Source organism: Papio anubis, chromosome 15 (genome assembly GCF_008728515.1).
Source record: "Papio anubis isolate 15944 chromosome 15, Panubis1.0, whole genome shotgun sequence".
Lineage (NCBI taxonomy): Eukaryota > Metazoa > Chordata > Mammalia > Primates > Cercopithecidae > Papio > Papio anubis.
In genome coordinates, this window is record NC_044990.1 from 11,601,976 (window position 1) to 11,627,356 (window position 25,381).

Consider the following 25,381-nt stretch of genomic DNA (forward strand, 5'->3'; position numbering starts at 1 on the left):
ACGGCTAGCCTGTTTTCCCAGCAACCTTTATTAAATAGGGAATCCTTTCCCCATTGCTTGTTTTTGTCAGGTTTGTCAAAGAACAGATGGTTGTAGATGTGTAGTGTTATTTCTGAGGCCTCTGTGCTGTTCTATTGGTCTGTATATCTGTTTTGGTGCCAGTACCATGCTTTTTTGGTTACTGTAGCCTTGTAGTATAGTCTGAAGTCAGGTAGCGTGATGCCTCCAGCTTTGTTCTTTTGGTTTAGGATTGTCTTGGCTATCTGGGCTCTTTTTTGGTTCCATATGAAATTTAAAGTAGTTTTTTCTAGTTTTGTGAAGAAAGTCAGTGGTGGCTTGATGGGAATAGCATTGAATCTATAAATTATTTTGGGCAGTATGGCCATTTTCATGATACTGGTTCTTCCTGTTCATGAGCATGGAATGGTTTTCCGTTTGTTTGTGTCATCTTTTATTTCCTTGAGCAGTGGTTTGTTGTTCTCCTTGAAGAGGTCCTTCACGTCCCTTGTGAGTTGTATTCCTAGGTATTTTATTCTCTTTGCAGCAATTGTGAATGGGAGGTCACTCATGATTTGGCTCTCTGTCTTTTATTGGTGTATAGGAATGCTTGTGATTTTTGCACATTGATTTTGTATCCTGAGACTTTGTTGAAGTTGTTTCTCAGCTTAAGTAGTCTTTTGGCTGAGACGATGGGGTTTTCTAAATATACAATCATGTCATCTGCAAAGAGTGACTATTTGACTTCCTGTTTTCCTACTTGAATACCCTTTATTTCTTTCTCTTGCCTGACTGCCCTGGCCAGAACTTCCAATACCGTGTTGAATAGGAGTAGTGAGAGAGGGCATCTTTGTCTTGTGCTGGTTTGCAAAGGGAATGCTTCCAACTTTTGCCCACTCAGTATAATATTAAAGAACGTTTTACCTTTTTCTATCTAGCGTGTTTTTCTGTGTTTTTGTTGGTCTTTTCATTCTCCATTTTTAGGCCTTTACATGTTAGGAATATATTTCTTTTAATTATACTTCACCTTTAGTATCTTTTGTGAGACTCTACTCTTAGTGTGATAAGCACTGGGTTGGTATTAGGCAATGAGGAAAATATGGAAGTTTCTTTTGCCTTGAGATGTTTGTATAATAGTTTAAGAGCTGCTTTATTCATTTTTCATTTTAAATGTTTGAGTTATAAAATAATACGATGCATGAATGTTCTTCCAGGTGGCTGCATGACTTATTCAGTACCTCCCTCAGAACTCTGCTCACATGTTTCTTTATCAGGGAGATCTTCTGTTTAAAATTGTAATTCTCTTATACCTCCCTCCCTGTTTCCTATTTCTATCCTCCATCTTTAAAAAAATTTTTCTCTGTAGCAGTTCTCACAGTTTAACATAACATATATTTTGTTAATTTATCTTGTCCCTAAAATGCTAGTAGCATTAGGTTAAATATTGGAGCCTTTTACTAGTCCCTGTCATGTAATATTGCTTAATAAGCATTGTTTAATCAGATTTTCCTTTTTGTGGCTTGCCCTGGCACAAAATGAAAGGTGAATTGGAAGAGGCAGAGACTTGAGAAAGAAGAGACTGTCAGTTTTGTACATGTGTAAGGTGGCAGAAACTTAGTTGGAATGATAGCAGTAAGAATAAAAAGAGAAAGGCCTGTTGGAAGCGACATTAACAGGAGAGTGTGGGTCACCAGCCTTGTTAGTGTTTGCTATTGGTAAATAAAAAGTAAAAAACACCACATTTGTATTTGGATTATGTTTTTAATATAAATATTTATAAAGCAAAATCATAGGCTTTTGAAAGTGAGTTTGAGTAAATCTTGGTGACTTTTTCTGTCCTTGTAAATCATTACTTAAAAATACAAATATTAAAGTATCTAGCAGAAGTCTTGTTGATTTTTCTGGTTTATTGTTTTTCTTTGATTTTTTTTTTTTATAGAGCCTTGCTTCCTGTTCTACATCACAAATCTAAAAAAGGACCCCCCCGTCAAGCCAAATATGCCATTCATTGTATCCATGCGATATTTTCTAGTAAAGAGACCCAGTTTGCACAGATATTTGAGGTAATGAGAAAAAAATTTTCTTGTTTGTTTCATATGTCATAGTTACAAAACAAATATTGATGATTTAATGGAATGTTCCCATTTGGTGATGCATCATTTTGTAATATATTTTCAGAGTTTGAATCAGTAAAATCAACATTGATATGTGTTAAAATATGAAAATATCTCAGTATTCAAAAGTTTAATGATAACTCAGATTCAGAAATCAAGCATTGTATATTTTTGTACATTGGTTTATATGTTTGTATTTGGAGACTATTTTTTGTTAACAGGTAATTACATATAAAATCATAGTTACAGATAGTAGGTAACAGGTGATTATTCTCTCAATTTATAGGATCAAAAAATTTGAATTCTGTTTGAGAAACTATTGAAGTGTAAGGTTTTGTAAATCAGTAATAATTGTTAATGTAAAGTAAGTTTATACTTTTATAACTGACCTAATTTTGTCAGATATAAAGTGTCTTTTCAATATATATTTTATATTATTTTACCCACATTTTACCACATTACTTTACCCAGGCATTGCAATTTTATTGCTGCCTATTGTAATTAGGACCTAATGCTAACATTACTATTGCAAATAAAAGCTAAGCAGAAAATTCATAAAATCCTACTTTGTAATTTTAGTTCAAGAGCCTTGAGTAAAGCCAAAACAATTTAGAAATTATTCTGACGCTCTTTACCATAAGTACTTCGACTTAATATCTTTGTTTTAGAAACTCTTGTGGTACTTTTGTCATATTTTCATGTATTATGTTAAAGACCTGAAGGAGAAAGAAAAGTAGTTTATCTTCCAAACACCATCTTTCCTTTAGATAGCAGAAAGTTTAGTTTTTGTGTATTTGGGGATGGAGATATTTTCTGTAGTCTGTGTTTGTATATGAGAATGGCTTCAATAAATTGATGTTAATTTATAGGAAAGCTTTTTGTTGTTGTTGTTGTTGGTTGCTCTCCTTTTCCTTTCAATGGTGATGAGAGAAACACTGATAGAAGCTGAATTTCAGAGTAGTTTTGTTTTCATTTTGATATTGTATCTGCTGTTTTATCTTTACAAGAACCTCTATAGTCCTATTACTATGTAACGTGGTTGGCTGGCTTCCTGAAAAAAGGTTTAAGAGAAATATCTGGCATTTTTGAGGTTCCACTAATCTAGGGCCTGGCCATTAATTTTGCTTTTTAGAAATGGTTTTGTTATGGAAAATTATCAAACTTATAGTAAGCTAATTGAAAAAACTATACTGTGATATTTTTGTATATAATATGGACAATAGGCTTGCAAGATGTGCAATGGAAGTACTGAGGGAAGTCTTGAATAGCAAGAAGTAGACTCCTTTAAATGTATTTTTTGACTAAATGAAGCCTCATATTGCCCTAAGTTGTTGGGAAAGAACAGTTTTGTATTGCCTTTCAAGCCTACAATTCTTAGTGTTCTGTGTGGGAGAATAGAGCACCAGTTTTTCATTAAAATGTGGCATTAAAATGTCTAATAGAAAATATATTCACCTGCTTCAAAATCAGAAGGATGCAAAAAAGAATATACAGTGAAAAGTTCCCCCACCCATGTATCCCCAGCCACTTAGTTTCCTTTCCCAGAGGCAGAGCCATTGTTACTAGTTTCTAAATGTACTTTTCCAGATATATTTTACTCATATACAAGTAAGGGCATATAAATATGCACATGCACACACATATTTTGTTTCCCCTTTCTCTATGCCAATGGCATATTTTAGTCACCCTTCTGATTTCAAAAACTAAAACACACACACACACACACACACACACACACACACGTTGTTTGTTTTGTTTTCTTTCTTTTTTTTTTTCCTGAGGTGGCGTTTTGCTCTGTCATCCAGGCTGGAGTACAGTGGCGTGATCTCTGCTCACTTTAACCTCCACCTTTCTTGTTCAAGCGATTTTCCTGCCTCAGCCTCCTGAGTAGCTGGGACTACAGGCATATGCCCCAAGCCTGGCTAATTTTTGTATTTTTAGTGGAGACGGGGTTCCACCATGTTGGAACTCCTGTGGAACATCTGACCTCAGGTGATCCACCTGCCTTGGCCTCCCAAAGTGCTGGGATTACAGGTGTGAGTCACTGCGCCCAGCCTTAACAATAGTTTATTTCTGGTATCATTTTATATGAGTATTTGAAGAGCTTCTTCATTTTTTGTCATGGTAAAATGCATATTAATGGTTGGGTTTCCTATCAGAAAAGCAAAAATCATTTTATTTGTTACGGTATTTAATATTTGATGCTATAATGAAGACCCCCAAATTCAAGTGACTAGATGTAGTAAAAGCTTATTTCTTGCTTCTGAAAAGCCCAGTGGGTGTATGAATGACCCTCTCTAATCAGTGGCTTAGGGACACAGACTCATTCTGATTAGTGACTTCTCTTTAAATCCCACTGGATCCTTGGCATCAAGCCAGCCAGTGAGTACAGCCTGTGGAGAAGACACACTACTCATACCTACCTCAGTGCATATGTGGCATACTTCGTTTTACTCCCACTCCCTTGACCAGAACTCATTCATATATCCTTACCAACTGCACAGGAAGCTACTAGTGGAGTCATCCCTATGCCCAGGAAATTGAAGTGGATATTGGCGAACCCTAGCAGTCTCTAACAGTTTCATGTATATGGTCATAAACTATATGCTATGAAGTCCATGTTGAAATGTTTCTTTACCCTACCTCTAAACTGAATTGGGCAAAACTGAAAATGTTTGAACCTGATGCCTTCTGGACATAAATAACCTATAGAAGTCTAAATGTAATCTTGAGTTAATACTTATACTGTGTATATTTATTGAAATTTTTGTAGTTTTTATAATTTTTATAATTTGAATTACAAAATAAATTTTTGTAATTTGAATTACAAAATAAATTACAAAATTTGTAATTTACAATTTTGTAATTTGAAAATGAAATATGTAAACAGTTTATTTGCATATGTGTAGAGTTGAAATATATTTTCCTCTCCTCATTTTCAGCCTCTGCATAAGAGCCTAGATCCAAGCAACCTGGAACATCTCATAACACCATTGGTTACTATTGGTCATATTGCTCTCCTTGCACCTGATCAATTTGCTGCTCCTTTGAAATCTTTGGTAGCTACTTTCATTGTGAAGGATCTTCTCATGAATGATCGGGTAATTTATATTTTTTAGATTCATGTTCTTTGTAATGTTAACTTTTGGAATTTTATTCAACAAGGAAAGAAGTGAAATGATATCAGTAATACTTCCATTTAACTGCCTTGATTTTAGGTTTTCCTATTTAACAAAAATAAGCCTTGTCTCCATTACAAGCAAAACCACATTGAAACATCTTTTTAGTTGAGAATAGGTTTATGACCTCAAATATATTCCTTGTAAATACAAAATATAACCTGATGCTCTCTATTTCAGGGGTTTAATTTTTGACAGGACATCTATTTTAAAAAATATGCAGATTGGTAAACCAGCTCATAGTATGGTTGTCATGATTATAGTTGTTCCTTTTTCTATATTAAGTTCTTTTCCCTACATTGGGAGAGAATGAAAAAACATTGGGAGAGGAAATAATGGTTTTGTTAGTCTTCAGTTATTTTGTATCTGCCGTGACAGCACTGTACTAGGTTCTCTGGAGAATTAAAAGAAACATGAGATAAAGTTTCTACTCCCAAAAGTAAACATAATGTAAGTAGTGATATTTGGGTTAATCTGCCACCTGATTTTTTATTTTCAGTTTCTCCTGTCAGTTGTGTTCATTTTTCTCTTTTCTTATTTTTGATTAAATATTTTTATTTCATTTTACCAGTCTGTTTTGCACTTTACTATTATTTTAGTAGTTTTCCTAAAAATTACAACATGGACTTTTGACTTATTAAAGGCCAATGTCAACTGGTCTGCTTTGAACTTTCAGTATAGCACAAGGAACCTCAAAATACTTTAATCCCCTTTATTCCTTGGTGCTTTTTTGTGCTCTTGTTCACACAGTTCTATTACAGCTGTTATTTTATGCAGTTAATATTTATTTAGATTTGCTAACATATTTTCTCCTTTTGTTTTTCATTCCTTTCTATGTAATGATTTTCTTTCTATCTAAAGAACGACTTTAGTACTTTTTTTTTAGTTTGGATTTCCATTAATGAATTTTGTCAGTTTTTGTTTGTCTGGAAAAATCTTTATTTTACCTTAATTTTTTAAAGGATGCTTTCTTTGGGTTAAGAATTCTAGACTGGCGTATTTTCCCCCATCAATGATTTGAATATATTATTCTATTTTCCATTTTCTTTTTTCTTGAGGTTTATTGACAGTCTTGTTCCTCTGAAGGTCTTCTGTCTTTTTGCTGAGAATGAATGTGTCTTTTCTATTTTCCATTGGTTTCCAGTTTTACTATGATGTGTCTGGGTATACTTTCCTTTATGGTTATTGTACTTGGGGCTTATAGCTCTTCTTGTATGTATAGCTTAAAGTGTTTTACAAATTTTAAATAATTTTCAGGCATTATCTTTACATATATGATTTCTGTTTCATATTCTCTTTCCTTTCTTACTGCAGTTCTGTTAACACACTTTAAACGTACATTTTTTTTTTGCTGTGGTCTAGCTGTCTGACACACTTTTTCTGTACTTTTCTACCAGCCTCCTCATGCTTCAGTTTTTGTTTTTTTCTGACCTGTCTTTGAGTTCACTCTCTTCAATTTTGTCTAATCGTATGTAAAGCTTATGCATTGAATTCTTAATTTCACATATGTACACATATACTTCAATTCTGTAATTCTATAGTTTTTAAACATAGCTCTTTGTTTTGCTGCAGAATTTGCTTGTCATTAAATCCTTGAAACATCTTAATTATGTTAAGATTATATCTGTTAGGCTTATCATCTTGATCTCTTACAACTTTTGTCTACTTTTTTCTGTAAATTTCTGGTCAAATTTTATCTTGTACATATATTGCTTTTGATTGATAGACTTTTTGTATGAAAAGTTGTTGAGATAATGTGAGGCTTCAGATGAGTTTATATTCTTCCAGAATTTTACTTTTGTTTCTATCAGGCAGTTAAGCCATTGTCAACATCACTTCCATCCAATGAAAATGAAAGTTTGGCTTCAGTTTTTCACAAGCTTGTTTTTTTTTTCTGGTCACCTTATGTCTAGAGTATATTTGTCTGGGATCCACCCAGAAGTCCCGGTTGTTTAACAAGGACTTTACTTTTTAATGGGCTCAGGATTCTTAATCTTGTTCTTCCAGCTCTGTGACAGAAAAGCTTTGCTCAACTTCTCATCCCCCTTTCTTTCACTTTCAGAATCATTAATCGTCTATGTGAAAAAACTAATCTCAATGCCAGACTCAAATCTTTTGCTTTCCCTCCTCATTTGAAACTTTGCCCTGCAAATTCTCACTGCTTTGGTAGTTGTCTGTTCCCTTCAAACTGATTTTTAAAAAATATTTTGTCTAGCCTTTCCATTTGTTTTAGTATGAAAATTGGTTCAGAGCAACCTAGTCACATCTTGTCAGAAACAGAACTGCTCACCATTTTTAATCCATTAATTTGTCTTGTTTTATTGTATATTTGATATGTACAAAGGAATATGTATAACATTTGTATAACATGTTTCGTAATACAGTGAACACCTATGAACTGTTAGTTCCTTAGAGTTCTTAGAGTTTTATCACTCTTCAATCCTTTCTATTTCCTCCCTGTTCCTAATATCTACTCTCTTGAATCTTGGGTTATTCTCTGACAACAACAAAATTTTCCACATACTCGTTTAGTTTTGCTTGTTCTTGAGGTTTCTAAGAATTATATCACACCCTATATAGTCTTGGAGGATTTGCCTTTATCACTCCACATTTGTTTTTAGGAATAATCTTTGTTACTAAATCTAACTGTGGTTCATTCATTTGTTACTCTATAATTTCACTGTGGAAAATACTATTTATTTATTCTTCTGGTAGATTGTGGAATATTTCCATTTCTTTACTCTTGGACAGTGCTGCTGTGAATGTTTCTGTTGAAGCCCCCTGCTACATATGAGCAAGAATTTCTCTAGGTTTTATTCCTATGAGTGAAGTTGATGAATCATAGTATATAGACATATTGAACTTTTCACTTTTTTCCAAATCATTTTCTATAGTATTTGTTAAGACTTATTTTTCTGTTAAGAAATCTGGCAATAATGTTATACTCTGTTGGTAGAAAATAATAGATATAGTATCTAATCTAATATAGCTCATTATAGTCCCAATATGCATTTCTGTGGTTACTAATTAAGTTTATATGTCTAGTCACCCTTCATGTTGCCTACTTTCTGAAATTCCCTTTTGATGTATTTTACCTTTTATTCCCCTTGGTGCTTTTTTCCCATAGGTAATCTTTACCTACATTAATCTTCTATCTGGTGCACGTTATAATATCATCATGAAATGTGTAAAACCTCATTTATGTGTGTCTTTTCACTCCTTTATTGTGTCCTTTGATCCTTTGAACAAAAGTTATTGCTTTTTTTTTCTTTTTGAGATGGAGTCTCACTCACCCACGCTAGAGTGCAGTGGTACTATCTCGGCTCACTGCAACCTCCACTTCCCACATTCAATCCATTCTCCTGCCTCAGCCTCCCGAGTAGCTGGGACTACAGGCGCCCACCAACATGCCCGCCTAGTTTTTGTATTTTTAGTAGAGACGGGGTTTCACCATGTTGGCCAGACTGGTCTCGAACTCCTGAACTCACGTGATCCAGCCAGTTCAGCCTCCCAAAGTGCTGGGATTATAGGCGTGAGCCACCGTGCCCAGCCTGAACAAAAGTTACTACTTTTAATGTAGCTGTATTTATCATTATTCTTTTGTAGTTAATACTTTTTACATCTTGTTTAAGTAATCTTTTCCTACTGTAACGTCATGAAAATAGCCTCCCATATGTTCTTTTAAAAGTTCGAAGGTTTTCTTTTTTTACACACACAAAAATCAATCCGTCTGGAATTGATTTACTTGTTTTTTGTATGCTATGATATAAAGATTTCATTTTTGCTGCATCTTAGGGTTACCAAATTTCCCAGCACTGTTTTTTAAATATCTTACCATCTCCTAGTAATCTGCAGTGCTACCACTCATGTCTTCTATAGTGCCTCTGTTCTTTTCCATTGATTTGTTTGCCCTTCCACAAGATGTCTTTCCTTAAAGTCTTATAGTTTTCTCTAAAAAAAAAAATTTTAAATTTCTCTCATACAACTTACGTTCGGCGCTGAATAAAGTTTTTAGGATTATGTTTTATGTTTATGATTGATGAGGTGAATTATTTGGTAGTTCTGATTTTATATCCATCTTTCTTGCTAAATTCTATTTTAATTATGTCAATTATAAAGAATGCCAGCTTTATTTTCTAATCCTTGCATATTTTATTTCTGTACATTTACTTACATTTTAGGTATTTATCCTTTTTCATCCTAACTTATCAGTTTTTGAAAGAGGTGTATTCACATCTTCTGCTGTGATGAAGTTCTCAATCTTCTGCTTTTAATCATGTTTGTTCTGGTTTATTTTGTTATTCTGCTAGTTGTATAAACGTTCATGAATTTTATATTTTATTTGGTGTTGTAAGATAAAATATATCAGTATCCCATTTAAGTCCATATCCTCCTCAGTGCTTTTCATCTTGACTGGTATATTTTTCCATCCTATAATTTTCAGATTTCATATGTCATTTGTTTTTGTTGTATCTTTTGTGGCTTTATTATTTATAAATCTACCTGATAGTCTCTGTTGTTTCTGGTAGTATCTGATAGTTTTTTATTTATGTAAGGTTTTTGTTTTCATTTTTCTTTGTATTTGTAGTAGTTTATATGAATTTAGTTTTTTCTTGTGAATTAAATATTTTAGTGTTATCTTTGAGTAATTCTTTCAACATGGATTGTAATTTGGAAACTTTCTGTCTTGAATTCTAGTGATCATTCTTCAGTACTGTTTCTTGGATATTAGAATTCTGTGTTTCAAGTCACTTGAAAAATCAGAGCATCGTTTTTTTGGCATCTGGTCTTGCAGCTGAGAAATCTGAAGTTTATTTTTTATTCCTTTTGGTAGCTTCTCTATGGAAACTTTTGGGATCTTGACATCCTTAGTTAGAAATTTCGTCACAGTGTACCTAATATGATTCCTTTTTCATTATTTTGACTTCATACTTTGAAGGCACTTCTCAACGGAAGAAATGAGTCCTAAACTGTATGTGAATCTGTAGCTCTTTGTGTTTGAGGGAGTTTGCCTTTTATATGTTAGGGCTACCTGTTTTGTTGCCAGAGGGTTACCTGAGGTGATATTCAATTACTGTACCTTGACATGAGGGTAAAAATGGGATCTCAAGTGTTCCAAGATTGGTTCAGCTCTTTTGCCATCTGATTTTATTTACTACTGTAAACACCTATTTACTAGTACTTACACATGATCACCTCAGGATTAGTTTGGGGTTGTGCTGAAAGCAAAAACAAACCCCTCCAGCTCAAGAATTTTTTTTTTTTAAAATACCTTTCCTCTTGTTTAAGAGGTACACCTTTTGGCTCCTTTTTTTTTTTTTTCCTTTTAAGTCCTAGTTTTTGCCACCTGCATTAAATAATTGAATTTCAAAAGGGGCTAAATAAGGGAATGATGTGTAAGAAGTTAGAGTTAGTCCCACCACACACCTAGAAAGAACCAATCGTGATGGATCTGTAAGTGCTGTACATAGGTGCTAGTGAAGGTATGCCTTTCAAACTTTTTTTTTTTTTTTAAGTAAATAGGGTTAGATGAGGTACTTTAGTCATATATAACAAATGTCACTGCAGAAGGTACAGATTTCATTCATTTTCTAAGTGCTAATTGAAAAGGAGGATTCATATTTATGTTTTAAAGTCCTTTTTTTTTTTTAAGCTTCCAGGGAAAAAGACAACTAAACTTTGGGTTCCAGATGAAGAAGTATCTCCTGAGACAATGGTCAAAGTGAGTAATATGCATAGCTCTATTGATTTGAATATAGTTACCATATTGTAATATTTGAGATATTAAAATTTCTATTGCAGAGATATTAAAATCACTCAAGTATTTATGTTTACTGTATGACATCTCATGTGCTGTGAGACTATAGGGTAATAATGAGAAAGCTGGGATTTTGTGGACAGCTGCACATAATCTAATTTGAGGGGAAAAAAAGATTTGAAAGCTGCTTCCCTGATGGCAAAAGGCAGTGCTAGTCTTTGTGGACTTTCCTCCATTCTGTAAAGATGATAATTCAGATTTTAAACCTGTTCATCTTTTCCATGGGATTTAATAAAACTTTTTATTTCTAAAAAATTCAGCCTATAATTTATTGAATTAGGAGTTTTATAAGATTGCTCATCGTTGGTATAGACTTGATTTATTAAAACCATCTATGGCCTGTAATGTAGACCTCATCTCAATCCACTACCAAGATGTGAAGGCCAAGAATAAATATATTAAATATTGTTATTTTCTAGCTGTAATTTCTTATAAACCCTTCGCGCGCGCGCGTGTGTGTGTGTGTGTATTTATAGTTTGTATTACGAACTACCTTTTCACATTGTTCTGGCTTGAGGTTATGATGCTAGTTTTGCAGACTCGTACAGTAGCCCCACCTTTACATCAATGAATGATGCTTGATACTTTGAGCCTCAGTATAAACCTGTTTTTCTCGGCATTGGTCTCAAGCTGCAGTTTTTGTATACTTGAAAGCAACACTTGACTAGAAAGTAGGCCACTTACCAACTTACCGGTTGGTAGGCATACTTACCAACTGGCCAGGAAAGAGATCTTCAGTGTTTGCCGTGAGCCAGACACTATTGAAGACCCTCTTAGCGTCTGAGCCTTAGCTCTGTAAAAAGCTGAGATAATATGTGAAAGATAATTTGTACATCATTTTAAAAAGAGATGTACTTGTTCAAAAGAATTCTTGGAAACATTAAAGGAAGTAATGGTGTAAAAATACTTTAAGTACTTCATAATTATAAAATGTAGAACAAATATGAGTGGTATCATTTTTTAGACAGAAGAGATTAAATGTAATTAGTAGTTGGGAACTTAACTTTTCTGATTAGAGAGGTTAAGCATGATTTTACTGTATTTTCCAAAGGATCAAATGCATGTTGGGAAAACATTTTAAAACAGCAAATAACGAACTAGTCTTTAGTCAAATCATTCTTTTGCCATTTTCTTGGAGGTCTGAAACATCTTTAATTTAAAACATTTAAGATTATCTTCATATATACAGAAAAGAATTTTTTTCTTTTCTTAAGAAGCATCCACTAAATACATTTTATTTTTTTAAAAAGTTGATACAGAAATTCTTTCAAAATGTACCAATGTTTTATTTGTTGACTTGTCTCTTAAATAGATTCAGGCTATTAAAATGATGGTTCGATGGCTACTTGGAATGAAAAATAATCACAGTAAATCAGGAACTTCTACCTTAAGATTACTGACAACAATATTGCACAGTGATGGAGACTTGACAGAACAGGGGAAAATTAGGTATGCATTTACTATTTCACAGTTCTTTGGATTGCACAGTATTTCAACTCTTGGTGTAACTGTTGAATGGTGCTGTTTGCTTTTTTAAAAAAAATAATTAGAATTGCTTTGTACATGTTCACATATTTTTACTGGAATGTGCTTTTGTATAGTGGTTATTTTACAGTGGCTGTCACATGTCTGGTGCAGGGTTCTATTATACGTTGTATATATTTTAAACAATAGATTCTTACATTTTAGAATATCTCATGTGAAAGTGTGTGTGTACCAGTCAATAACTGGTGTTTTACATTCTTGTTAAATATATAAGGGGAAACAACAGACTGGGTGGAAGGCAACTTACTGAATCTATTTCCAGAAGTGTAAGTAAATGCATACTTTAAAAATGTACTTGAAGTACATTATTGAAAATGAACACTTTTTTTTTTTGTTATTTTATTTTGTTTCATTTTCTTTGAAAGATGTAGTATAGAGTAGTGATTGAAAACTGCTGGACTCTGGAGCCTGGATTCAAATTCTGGCTCCACCACTTACTAGTCAGGTGAACTTCAGTAAGTTGCTTTAACTTCTTGGTCCCTCATTTTCCTTATCCATAAAGTAGAGGTAATAATTATGTGTACCTGGCTCATCTAGCTGTTATGATATAACTAAATAAGTTAGTATACCTAAGGCATTTAAAACACTACTTAGCACATAATAATTAGAAGCATTGATGATAGTAGTGGTTATTATGTCAGTGTTAGTTGAAATTTACAGGTTTATCCTCTGTGTAAATCAAATGCCATTTAGTGCCCTTCCTTGGTAATACGAAATAGGAGAATAGCTCTGTGCTCCTTGGTATATCTAAATACTTTAATAAGAAAACATAGAAAGATGACTGCCAGCTGCCTTCTGCCTTTCCATCTTTGTTTGTTTTGCTTATACTGTATTCTTTGCATAGAATGTTAAGAGAAGCACATCCTTCTCAAACAAAACATATAAAAAAACTTGGTAAACTATTCATTCTGCATATACAATTGATCTGTTTACTTTCTTTTATTCTAATTAATCTATTCTGTTTTCATTTCTCTATTCCCATAATTTATATACGCCAATGTTTAGGAGTTACAAATAAGTATGTTTTCATTTAAAATTTTTGCTGAATTTGAAATAATTTTGTATTGATCAGCTCAGCCTGGTAAAGAAATTTTTCTCAGTGTTAATACATTTTGCCTTATAAATCAATTTATTAGTTATATTATTTTATACTTCTTATTTGGCCAATTATATTCAGCTATATAAACTTTTATCAGAGAGGCAAAATACTTTGGTGATTTACAACATTCAGGCAGATTGAAGACACACTACACAGGTTCAAATTGAGGTTCCACCATTTATCAGCTGCTTTTATTTATCAGCAAGTTATTTAACTTCTACGTGTCTTAGATTCTTCATCTGTAAAATGAGGATAGCAATAGTATCTCCTTATAGAGTTCATGTATATGTATTAAAATATGTAATGTAATTGGAATAATACCCAGTATATAATGTCACTTAAGCTGGTTTTTATGGAACCCAAATGACATTCAGAAGTATTTAGGGGCAGCGTAGAGTTGGAATAAGAATTATTTCTGGTAGAGACATAACAGATGGAGTCTTGGGAGTTGGTAGGTGGGGGTCTCTGTCCTTTCCTTAAGTAGGAAGCTTGCATTCCTGTTTAAGCAACAGTGATTTTTTGTGTTTACACCTTAAACTTTTATGTAAGATTTGATTTGAAGAAAAGTTTCCTCTGCTTAATAAAGCTGAAAACAACAAAACAAAAAAAGTTTATTAGGTTAAATAGAAACCTCTGGTCTAGATGGGAAATTTTAAGGATGGATACACAGGAAGCATCTGTTACCCACATCTGTGAGGAAAACGTCCAACAGGTGGTTTATACTCTTTGCACTAAGAACTATCATTTACCGATTATTAGCTACTTGGAATATTGTTGTTGATAAGATGAGACACACGTTTGAGACAAAGTCTTACAACTTTAGAACCTTACTAATGTTGGCTAGCATCCAGTCAATATTTTTACATGGCCAACTAGATTATTAAGTCTTGGAAAACTAAGACTGTGTCTTTTATTTTAAATACCCCGCAGTGCTATATGTACACAATAGACATAGATTTGTTGCATGGATGTTGAATAACAGTCTTTTACTATAGAGCTACAAAGGGGATTCTATTTAAGGAGTTACAACTTCTCCCTCCTTATATTTGTTCAAGATCCCCTTTATTTCAGCTAATATATCACTATATTAGGAAGGATTGTTTAGACGTATTTACTAGTCTGGAATTCTATGAATTGTGCTTCATTTTTAGCAGTTTTCTCTCCTTGAACTTAAAAAGAGCCTCATGGTAATATTTGAGAAGTTGAACTCTAGCTAGGAATAGTAATGTTTTCCTCACCACACCTGCTTTCATTCTTCTTCTTTCGTGCTTAGCACAGTAGTTGTGGTTGATTTATTAGCAAGCTAGAACATATTTGGTGCCTCATGTATACATAAACGTATCTCCAACAAAATCCATAGAAGAATACATAAAACCTAACAACTAAACATACAGACAGATTTCTTCTGTGCTTGACTAAGACCTGTTTTATTTAGCATGAGGGAATTAAATGACTTGAGTGACGCTAGCATTGACTTATGTTTAAAAGAAGAATTTTGTAGTATTAGAAAACATCTTCCAAAGTTAAATGAGCATAATATGGTGTTCAGTATCACTAAATTATTTTCTGTCTTAGTCTGCTCAGACTACTGTAATAAAATACCATGCTTATAAACAACAGAAATTTATATCTCACAGTTCTGGAGGCTGGGAAATCCAAGATCAGGGTGCCAGCATGGTTGGGTTTTGGTAAGGGCCCTCTCCAGGGTTGCAGACTGCTGACTTCTTGCTGTGTCCTCAAATGGCAGAAGTGGTAAACAAGCCCTCTCAGGCCACTTTTTAAAGGCACTAATCGCATTCATGAGGGTTTCCCACAATGACCTAATCACCTTCACAAAGGCCCCACCTCCTAATACTATCTCCTAGGTCCTTGCATTTCAACATAGGAATTTTGGGGGACGCAAGCATTCAGATCACAGCATTTTTTTTTTAACTTTTTTTTGGCCAGAATTTTTAATAAAATTAGATGTACAGAAGATTTTGTACAAACATTTTAAATTCTAATCTATTTTCATTCTACTCATTTTTCAGTAAACCAGATATGTCACGTCTGAGACTTGCTGCTGGGAGTGCTATTGTGAAGCTGGCACAAGAACCCTGTTACCATGAAATCATCACATTAGAACAATATCAGCTATGCGCATTAGCTATCAACGTAAGGAAATGGCTGTGTACAACTACGTTAGAAGGTCTTTGACTTTTAGGAAGGAAAAAAATCCACTGTCATACATAGATTAAAATCTTGAATGTTTATGGTTGGTTTGTTTTTGAAAAATTTATGCATGAGAAACATCTCAGAGTTCTGAAACTGTCATTTGAGTTTTGGGTCGCTAACATAGTACAGTTGATCTTCTTATTTGTAATAGTTTTCTATAATGTTATCACAGGCATTCAGTTAGCAGATACTGTACAGTTGCTCTTAGGAGAAGTCACAGAATAGATTCCTTCAAGCCCCTGGCCACAACATTTTCATCATCCAGTTAATATACAACCTTGTTTTATGTATGTTTCTGTTTAAAGACTATTTATTATATATAGTCATCTCATTAACACTGAACTCATAGCCAACAACACTGTAACTCATACCTGAACAAAGCTTATCTAGTACACACATTTTCTCTGTAAGGAATATCAGAACCTTCTTGTGCTTTGGAACGCCAGACAGCAGTTCATCGCTATGCTTGTGCTTTGAAACACCAGACAGTACTTCATCATGAGCTAACAAAAACATCAACCACAAAACTGTGACCTCAAAAAGGACAGTTTACATATGAAAGCTGAAACGAAGGCACGGTGTTGCCTTCTTTGACATTAGCTGGGAATGTACACATCTGGCTACTTACATTTTTTGCTGCTTTGTGTATTTACTTTGCAAATGACCAAAAAATTGCTTCAAGTATTAATTTTGGTGTTACAAATAAATTTTAATGAGTATGCAAATTTCTAAAGATAGAATCCACAAATAATGAAGACTGACTGTATGTATTCAGTTCCTGAAAGGAAAACAACAGTATAGAAGTTTATAGTTTATATGACATAGAACTAATTTCAGGTTAGAAGCATTCCTTATTACTCGGTGAGTTAAGTTTTCAGATTCCTATTCCAGTTTTATGGATTTCTTGTTAGAGTAACTTTATATTTGGACTGTACAACTTTAGAAGTCTTTAGCATCATTGAGAAAAGTAAAAAGGGCTTTCACATTAGTAAATAAAATAATTTCAATACGAGTTTTTCATTAATAATTTGGTTATTTTACACTTAAGTTTTTCTGTTCTTTTCCAAGCAGTCTTAATAATTTACTTCAGTGATCATTGTAATTCTTCCTTCCCACCCTTTATTCTAGTACGTATTTTTAAATTGCCACTTACGTATAACTCTCTAGACGCAAACAATCATCTATTTTTAAACTGTAATCATTTTTGTCAAATGATTTGTCAAGACTGGTACTTCAGTCTTTTAAAAACAGCTATTTCAGCCGGGCGCGGTGGCTCAAGCCTGTAATCCCAGCACTTTGGGAGGCTGAAACGGGTGGATCACGAGGTCAAGAGATCGAGACCATCCTGGCTAACCCGGTGAAACCCTGTCTCTACTAAAAAATACAAAAAACTAGCCGGGCAAGGTGGCAGGCGCCTGTAGTCCCAGCTACTCAGGAGACTGAGGCAGGAGAATGTCGTAAACCTGGGAGGTGGAGCTTGCAGTGAGCTGAGATCCGGCCACTGCACTCCAGCCTGGTTGAGAGGGCGAGCTCCCGCCCCGAAAAAAAAAAAAAAAAAACAAAAAAAAAAAAAAACAGCTATTTCAAATTCTGTTAATGATTTTCGTTTTATTGTTCAGACAAAACCATTTAAGAAATAATATTTGGGGGCCGGGTGCGGTGGCTCACACCTGTAATCCCAGCACTTTGGGAGGCTGCGGCATGTGGATCATGAGGTCAGGGGTTCGAGACCAGCCTGACCAACATGGTGAAACCCCATCTCTACTAATAATACAAAAAATTAGCCAGGCATGGTGGCGCGCACCTGTAATCCCAGCTACTCAGGGGGCTGAGGCGGGAGAATCACTTGAACTGGGGAGGCAGAGGTTGCAGTGAGCCGAGGTCGCGCCATTGCACTCCAGCCTGGGCGACAGAGTGAGACTCCATCTCAAAAAAAAAAAAAAAGAATTTTGGGGAGCCCATAACTTCCTTGGTTTAGTTTCCCTGCTTAATTGTTGGAGATAATCTTATAAGAACCTGAAAATTGTTTAAAAAGTATCTATTACATTTCTTAGAAGAAAGCAACATGTGTAATTATTTTATTAAATTGGTAAGACTTGCAGTCTATCAGGTTCTTGGTATGATATTTCTTAGAGCATTTGCTGCTATCATTATTGAAGTGGAAATATTTAAAAAACACAAAGTATGGAAATACAAGAAATGGACTTTATTGGAAACTTACAGTATTTAAGAAGTATGTGCCAGCCATTAGGTAAATGTCCACTATGAGTAAAAAGCATCCACAGTTACTGACTTGTAAGGACTTCCTTTCCAGCACAATATTTGTTATATATTGCCACCTCAAGCACCAAATTCCCAAGGTGAAAGTTCAAATGGCCTAAACTTCAAGATTGTTTTGGAATTCTCTTGACTATGGAACATGTGTCAGTGGTTAAAAATGAGTTACTAGCATCTTCTCACAACTTAGAAACATATCAAATTACCCTATTTTAAACAAAACTTTTCTCTAATTATGTTCTTCCTTTATATCACTTGCCCATCTCCTCTTTTTAAACCTCCAAACCTCAAGAAAGAATAATCTCTCTTTGTCTCTCTTACTCTCTTATCCTGTCTTCTCTACTCATATTTTGTCATTTGCCTTCATTGTTTTCCAAAAATGTCCTGTTGAAGTCCTCAAGTCCAATGATACCGGGCTTCATTATCCTATTTATATTATTTGACACAACTCATTACTCCTTTATTCTTAAAACTGTCTTATTTGGTTTCTGTCTCTTGATTATTGCTTTACTTATCTGATTACATTTTCTGGCTCGTCCTCTTTTTTTTTTTTTTTTTTAAATGTATGTGTTTTATGAGGATCTATCTGGGATCAACTTCTTCACTTACTCAATCTTCTTTGGCCGTCTCATCATCTGTGTAAGTGACTCTTAAATCAGCAACGTGAGTTTTTTTCAAGACTCAGGTTCTACTTCAAATGCTAAACAGAAGTTTTATACTTTTATGTTCTGTGAATATAATCTTGAGATAAATTTGTAATATTTCCCAGATCTAGTCTTTCTTGACATGTAGAGCCTATATAAGTGTTAAATAAATCTGAATGACATTTCTTATACCTAAAAGCATGGTTTATATTTGACTGTTGTCTTGTCCTTACACCTTGTTGCAAAGTACAGATAATTCCGTCCTTTGATATCCATTATATAATTTTTATTCATACTTTCTTGACCATTCTTATTGCTGCAATCATCATTAGCTCTCACCAAGACTGTTGTGAATCTTTTTTATTGTTGGTAAATTTCCGTAATTACAGTTATGATCATGTCATTCCTCTGTTCAAAAAATATTTAGGAGGTTTATACTTGTAAAAATAACTGCACATATTTTACAGCCTGGTGTTTGAGTCCCTCTAATATTTTAACCCGAATATACACTTAAAAATCTTGTTGAGCACACTCTCCTTTACATAACCTCATTTAATGTATCTGAACAGCTTTTTTCGTTTTATGTGCCTTGCAATTGCTGCCTTGTTTCCTTTTCCCCATTCTCCCATTTCCACACATCCAATCAACCTCTTCCAAGCTGCCGCCAGACACAATCCTTTTTAGAGGGAGTCTTGTTTCTGCCGTCTGGGTTGGAGTGCAGTGGCCGGATTCTCAGCTCACCAAGTTCCTCCGCCTTCCGCTTAGCCGCCATTCTCCTATTCTCCAGCTGCCAGCCTCCCGAGTAGTTGGGACTTATGTTGCTCACACCTCGCCCAAGTTAGGTTTTTGTATTTTTAGTAGAGATGGCTCACCCGTATATACGCCATGGTCTTGATCCTGACCTCGCGGATCCGGCCTTGCCTTGGCCTCCTCTGTGTGCTGATTGCGGCTTGAGCCACTGCTTTGCACCGGCCACAGACACAACCTTTCTTATAAAACTCGTCATTTGATTCTTTTAGCTGGAAGAAGTCTTTGATTTCCCAGATTTTATCTGGTAGTCCCCTGATACATGCTAAGACTATGTCTTGGTGTTTTACAGGATGTAATTCATTGAGCTGAGGTCTTAAATGTCGTAATTCATTGTATCTGGGAGGCGGCTGTTATGTACTTGAACAGAAAGTACATTTGCAAAAATTTAATAAAACTATGAATTTTAACATAATAATTGCTTAGATATTTTAGAACTTGGAATTCAGTTCACGAAAAATTTACTCTGTACTTCTGTGTGCTGTACATTGTTCTAAGTTCTGGAAATACAAAGATGAGTAAGTCATGGTTGTAGCCCAAAGAAGCTAACAATCTCTTAGGAGAACAGAAAATGGAGTTGTATCAATAATACAATGAGATACACAAAGTAATTGAACTATTTACATGGAATTAATGGTAGTTTTGAGGATACTTTGTACTAAAAAAAAGCTACTAAACGTGAATTTACTTAAGCTGCAGACTAAAATTAATTTCATAGTCAGTAGTGAATAAAAGCTTGCCTTGGCCTCCCAAAATGGCTGAGGCGTGAGCCACTGCGCCCGGCCTCTGTGTGTGTGTGTGTGTGTGTGTGTGTGTGTGTGTGTGTGTCTGTGTGTGTGTGTGTGTTTTAAACTTTAGGTTCAGGGGTATATGTACAGGTTTGTTAATATAGGTAAATTGTTGAGTCACAGGGGTTTGGTGTACAGATTATTTCATCATCCAGATAATAAGCGTAGTACCCAAAAGGTAGTTTTTCCATCTTCACCCTCCTCCTACCCTCCACCCTCAAGAAGGCTTTGGTGTCTGTTGTTCTTTTCTTTGTGTTCATGTGTACTCAATGTTTAGCTCCCACTTACAAGTGAGAACAGCAGTAGTTGGTTTTCTGTTCCTTTATTCGCTAAAGATAATGGCCTCCAGCTCCATCCATGTTGCTGCAAAAAGCACATGTAGTATTCCATGGTGTATCTGTATCACAGTTTCTTTATCCAGTCTACGGTTGATGGACGTTTAGATTGATTCTATGTCTTTGCTGTTGTGAATAGGGCTGCAGTGAACATATACATACATACATGTACCTTCATGGTAGAAATGATTTATAGTCCTTTGGGTATATACCCAGTAACAGGATTGCTATGTCAAATGGTAGTCCTGTTTTCAGTTTTTTGAGAAATCACCAAACTGCTTTGCACAATGGCTAAACTAATTTACGTTCCCACCAGCAGTGTATTAGTGTTACCCTTTCTCCACAGTCTCACCACCATCTGTTATTTTTTGGCTTTCTATTAATAGCCATTCTGACTGATATGAGATGGTATCTCATGGTTTTGATTTGCATTTCCCTAATGATTAATGATATTGAACATTTTTTCATATGCTTGTTGGCTGTGTTTATATCTTTTGAAAACTGTTTATGTCCTTTGCCCACTTTTTAATGGAGTTGTTTGGTTTTTGTTTGTTAATTTATTTAAGTTTCTTATAGATTCTGGATATTAGACTTTTGTTGGATGCATAGTTTGCAAAAATTTTCTCCCATTCTGTTGTTTTTCTGTTTACTCTGTTGATGGTTTGTTTCTTTTGCTGTACAGAAGCTCTTTAGTTTAGACTGCTTCTCTAAAAGTAGATGTTTGGTATTTTGATAAACTGAAATTTAAATGAAATGAAAGAAGATATATAAAATAAGGATTTAAAGATAAGAGCAAGACGTTATGACCAAGATTTTTGGGGAACCTAAACAAAGTAAATGATCATTCTGGATGAAGAAATTGTTACAACAGTAAGAAACACACCATACTGTATTTAACTGGTGGAGCATAAGGTGTAATCATGAAGGTCTTTGTAGGTCATATAGAAAAGTTTGAACTTTTCCCTATGCAGTAGTCTCTCCTATCGGTGGTCTAGCTTTTCCAGAGTAAGATATTTTAAGAACAAGGGAGACCACATTCACATAACATTTATTATAGTATATTGTTATACTTGTTCTATCTTATTATTAGTTATTATTAATTTATTGCTGTGCCTAATTTATAAATTAAACTTTATCATAGGTATATATGTATAGAAAAACACATATATAGGATTTGGTGCTATCCTCAGTTTCAGGCATCCACTGTGGGTCTTGGAATGTATCCTTCACTGATAAGGGGAAACTCCTGTCTTTCAGAAAAACTTCTGGTCATCGGTGTGCCAGGTTTTGTGTTAGGCTTAGAGAGGTAAAGGTAATTCTTTTCTTCAAGGAACAAGTACCGATGGGTAAGACAAACATTTAAACCAGTCATTTTAATACTTTATACTAAATGCTGTGCTGGAGATAAGTACAGAATGCTAAGAGCACAGAGGTGGGTGCTGGATACAGATTACACACTGCTTTCTGTCTGATGTATAAGCTGTCTTTAAGGGTAAGTAGGAGTTAGCTAGGAGAGTAGGGGTGGGTAGTTTAGGAGAGGGGAGTAGTATGAGTTAAGCAGGCACATGGGTAATAATCAGCCTGGTTTAAGTATGGAAGTCAAAGTAATTTGGTGTTTCTGAAATGGATTAGTAATTCTTACCTTCAGAGTTGTGCTTTTTAATTCTTTATTAAAAGACAAGATCTTGCTATGTCTGTCTTAGCCTCCTGAGTAGTTGGGACTACAGGTGTCTACCACCGTGCCTAGCTAGAGTTGTGCATTTTAATATGAATAGTTTTTTTCAGTGATAGAACTAAAATGTATAAATTGGACAGTTTTATCTTGCCCAGTAAATGAAAGAGAGACATATGAGATTGTGTTTAAACCTTAATTTTTGTATCTTACTTAAGTTAGGGCAGATTTATATTTACTAGTTTTTTTCTGTTTTAAAGGTATGTTTTTTTTCTAACACATCTAACTGGTACTTATTAAGGTCCAGATGAATAGTGCAGCTTTGAAATGAACTTTAGTCACAACATCTCACTCTTGTGAGCAGTGAAGCAATTATCGTAGATGAACTTGCTACTATTTACTCTTTACTTAAAATAGCAAATTTTATATCTGAAGTCGTTACTCTTTGCTGCCATTTGAATAATATCTGGAATAATTGTGTCTTTACAGGATGAATGCTATCAAGTAAGACAAGTGTTTGCCCAGAAACTTCACAAAGGCCTTTCCCGTTTACGGCTTCCACTTGAGTATATGGCAATCTGTGCCCTTTGTGCAAAAGATCCTGTAAAGGAGAGAAGAGCTCATGCTAGGCAATGTTTGGTGAAAAATATAAATGTAAGGCGGGAGTATTTGAAGCAGCATGCAGCTGTTAGTGGTAAGCATATAAGAAAATGAAAAGGATACTTTTTCAGCCTACTAGTTTCAGTTTTATAGAATACAACATGATATTACTGTTATTTATTATTTGTAATTGACACTCATTAAGATATTACCATTTTTCGATAACTGCTTTTCATTTAATATAAAGGTCATTTAAAAAATATAAATGCATGGTACTTAAATATCAACCTTTATCTCTTTATGTGAAGGACTAAATGGCCAAGGAAAATAAACAATGACATTAGAGGTACTTTTAACAGAATAGTAAAATTTGTACGTTTATATAGATTGTCTAAACATTATCTTATTTTAGTTGAAAAAAAGTACAAGTCTTTGATCTTTGTTGTTTGTTCTCACCTGTAGCTGACATTAATATCAGGTGTTTGCGTGCCTACTTTTCATTTGCTCACTTTACCCCATTGAGGTTAGTTGGTGTGCCTCTTGACTTCTATGATTTGTTTAACAATCAGCATTAAAATCCATCCCGTTATCTCAGTTAGAAATCAGAGGCATTATTCATACCGTTTTTCCCTCCTCTCATCCATGAGCAAATTCTGTTAATTCTTTCTCCAAATGTCTTGAACATTTATCTTCTACTCTCCTACCTTGCTATATTTTCACTTGGATTGTTGTATACATCGCCTCCCTGTAGTAATTGTTCCTGTGCCTCTGACCCACTGCCTGCTGTATCACATTGTTATCAAAATTATCCTTCTAAAACAGGTTAGATCACATCAGTCCCTTACTTGAAATTTCTGTTGATTCTCTGTTGCTCGTGGGATAAAGTTGAAACACCTTATCATAGCCCTTTATAGTTTGCTCTCAGCCTGAGTTTCAAGCTTTCTTTCTGCTCCCTATTATGAACTCTGTGTTTCATTTACTTTCGATTACTTGAAATTTGTGTAACAGTCTTTTTTCTCTGTTGTTAACTCTATCTGGAAATCGCCTCCCATTTCCAGACAAACAGTGAACAAAACCAAGGAACATGGTTGACACCTTTTGAATGCTTCAAAATAGAGTTTTGTGGCTACCACATCACTGTGACCCTCTTTCTTTTTCTTCCTTCCTTACGTTGGAAAATGTGAGGGTTCTGCAATCACAGCCCACCTCTGCCATTTACTGGTCGTATTTTGGCAGATTACTTAATCATTCGTGCCCTAGTTTCCTTATTTGCAAAATTGATATAATTATACTGATTGCTTATGGTTGTTATGAGAATTAAAAAATTACCTGCAGTGCCTGGCATAATATATGGCCCAAAGAAGTGCTCAGTATGTTAGCCATTCTTCTTTTAGTGCACCTTTCACATTGAAGTGTAGCTTCCGTCTCTGATTATGCTTTAGTGTGAGCTCTTTACCTAGTCTTACTCATCTTTATATTTTTAGATTCTAATATAGGCCTGGAACATAGTAAACACTGAATAAATATTTGATAGAATTTAATTTTAATTTCACCAGATTTTAAACTGTTACTTTTTTCTTTCCACATTGGCCTTGAAATGAATGATGTTACATACAAACTATTCTCTGTAGATTTAGCAATAGAAATAAAGGAAATTTGATGCTTTATTGACACATATACACGAGGTTAAAACATCTAATTTATATTTTTATTTGGAAAATAGGAAATATAAATAAATGGAAATTGTCCAGAATATGAGTCCCAGTCTGTGTGTACCCTTTATTAAACCAATTAGGTTTACCATTCTGACCTCTCTAACAGAAAGTGCTTATCTCAGCCAACATACAAAAATAATTGAATTTAAACTAAATAGCTGTTGAAACTCTTAAGTCTGTTCCTTTATTCTGTTCTTCTGTTACAAGTAGTGTCAGCCTCTTGTTGTTCCATACTGACTCTGAAAAATACTAGATGTTACTCATTTTGCTCAGCAGCTTAAAGAGAGTGTTAAACATAGGGTCACTTCTAATAGGAAAAATAGATGTTTTGTCTCTCACTCTTGAATATAGTTTGTTTGGGTCACTTTTTCCTTACGTATTTTAAAATGGAAATATTTGTTTCTGTAGCCTCAGCCCATGATTTATTTAGTAGGCCGTTTCAGTATTGAACGTGGTAGATGAATGAATAGACTGTTTATCATGTACCTCAACACAGGGTATTTCAATGTATTTTTCTTCAAGTCATTGTGGTAAACTGTTGGGATGCAGAAAATATAGTACGAAAGAAAGAGTGTGT

At 34.4% G+C, this 25,381-nt stretch overlaps 1 protein-coding gene across 7 annotated transcripts in view; it reads left to right on the forward strand.

The window, feature by feature from the left end:
- The window catches only part of PDS5B (PDS5 cohesin associated factor B), a 178,980-nt gene that overhangs the window by 131,974 nt on the left and 21,625 nt on the right, over positions 1 to 25,381 (forward strand). For all 7 annotated transcript variants that reach the window (XM_021929535.2, XM_021929537.2, XM_021929540.2 and 4 more), the window contains exons 20-25: positions 1,937 to 2,060; positions 5,054 to 5,212; positions 10,944 to 11,012; positions 12,421 to 12,557; positions 15,783 to 15,906; positions 22,979 to 23,183. In XM_021929535.2, the coding sequence (XP_021785227.1) occupies positions 1,937 to 2,060; positions 5,054 to 5,212; positions 10,944 to 11,012; positions 12,421 to 12,557; positions 15,783 to 15,906; positions 22,979 to 23,183 (818 nt within the window). The remainder of the gene's footprint in view (positions 1 to 1,936; positions 2,061 to 5,053; positions 5,213 to 10,943; positions 11,013 to 12,420; positions 12,558 to 15,782; positions 15,907 to 22,978; positions 23,184 to 25,381) is intronic.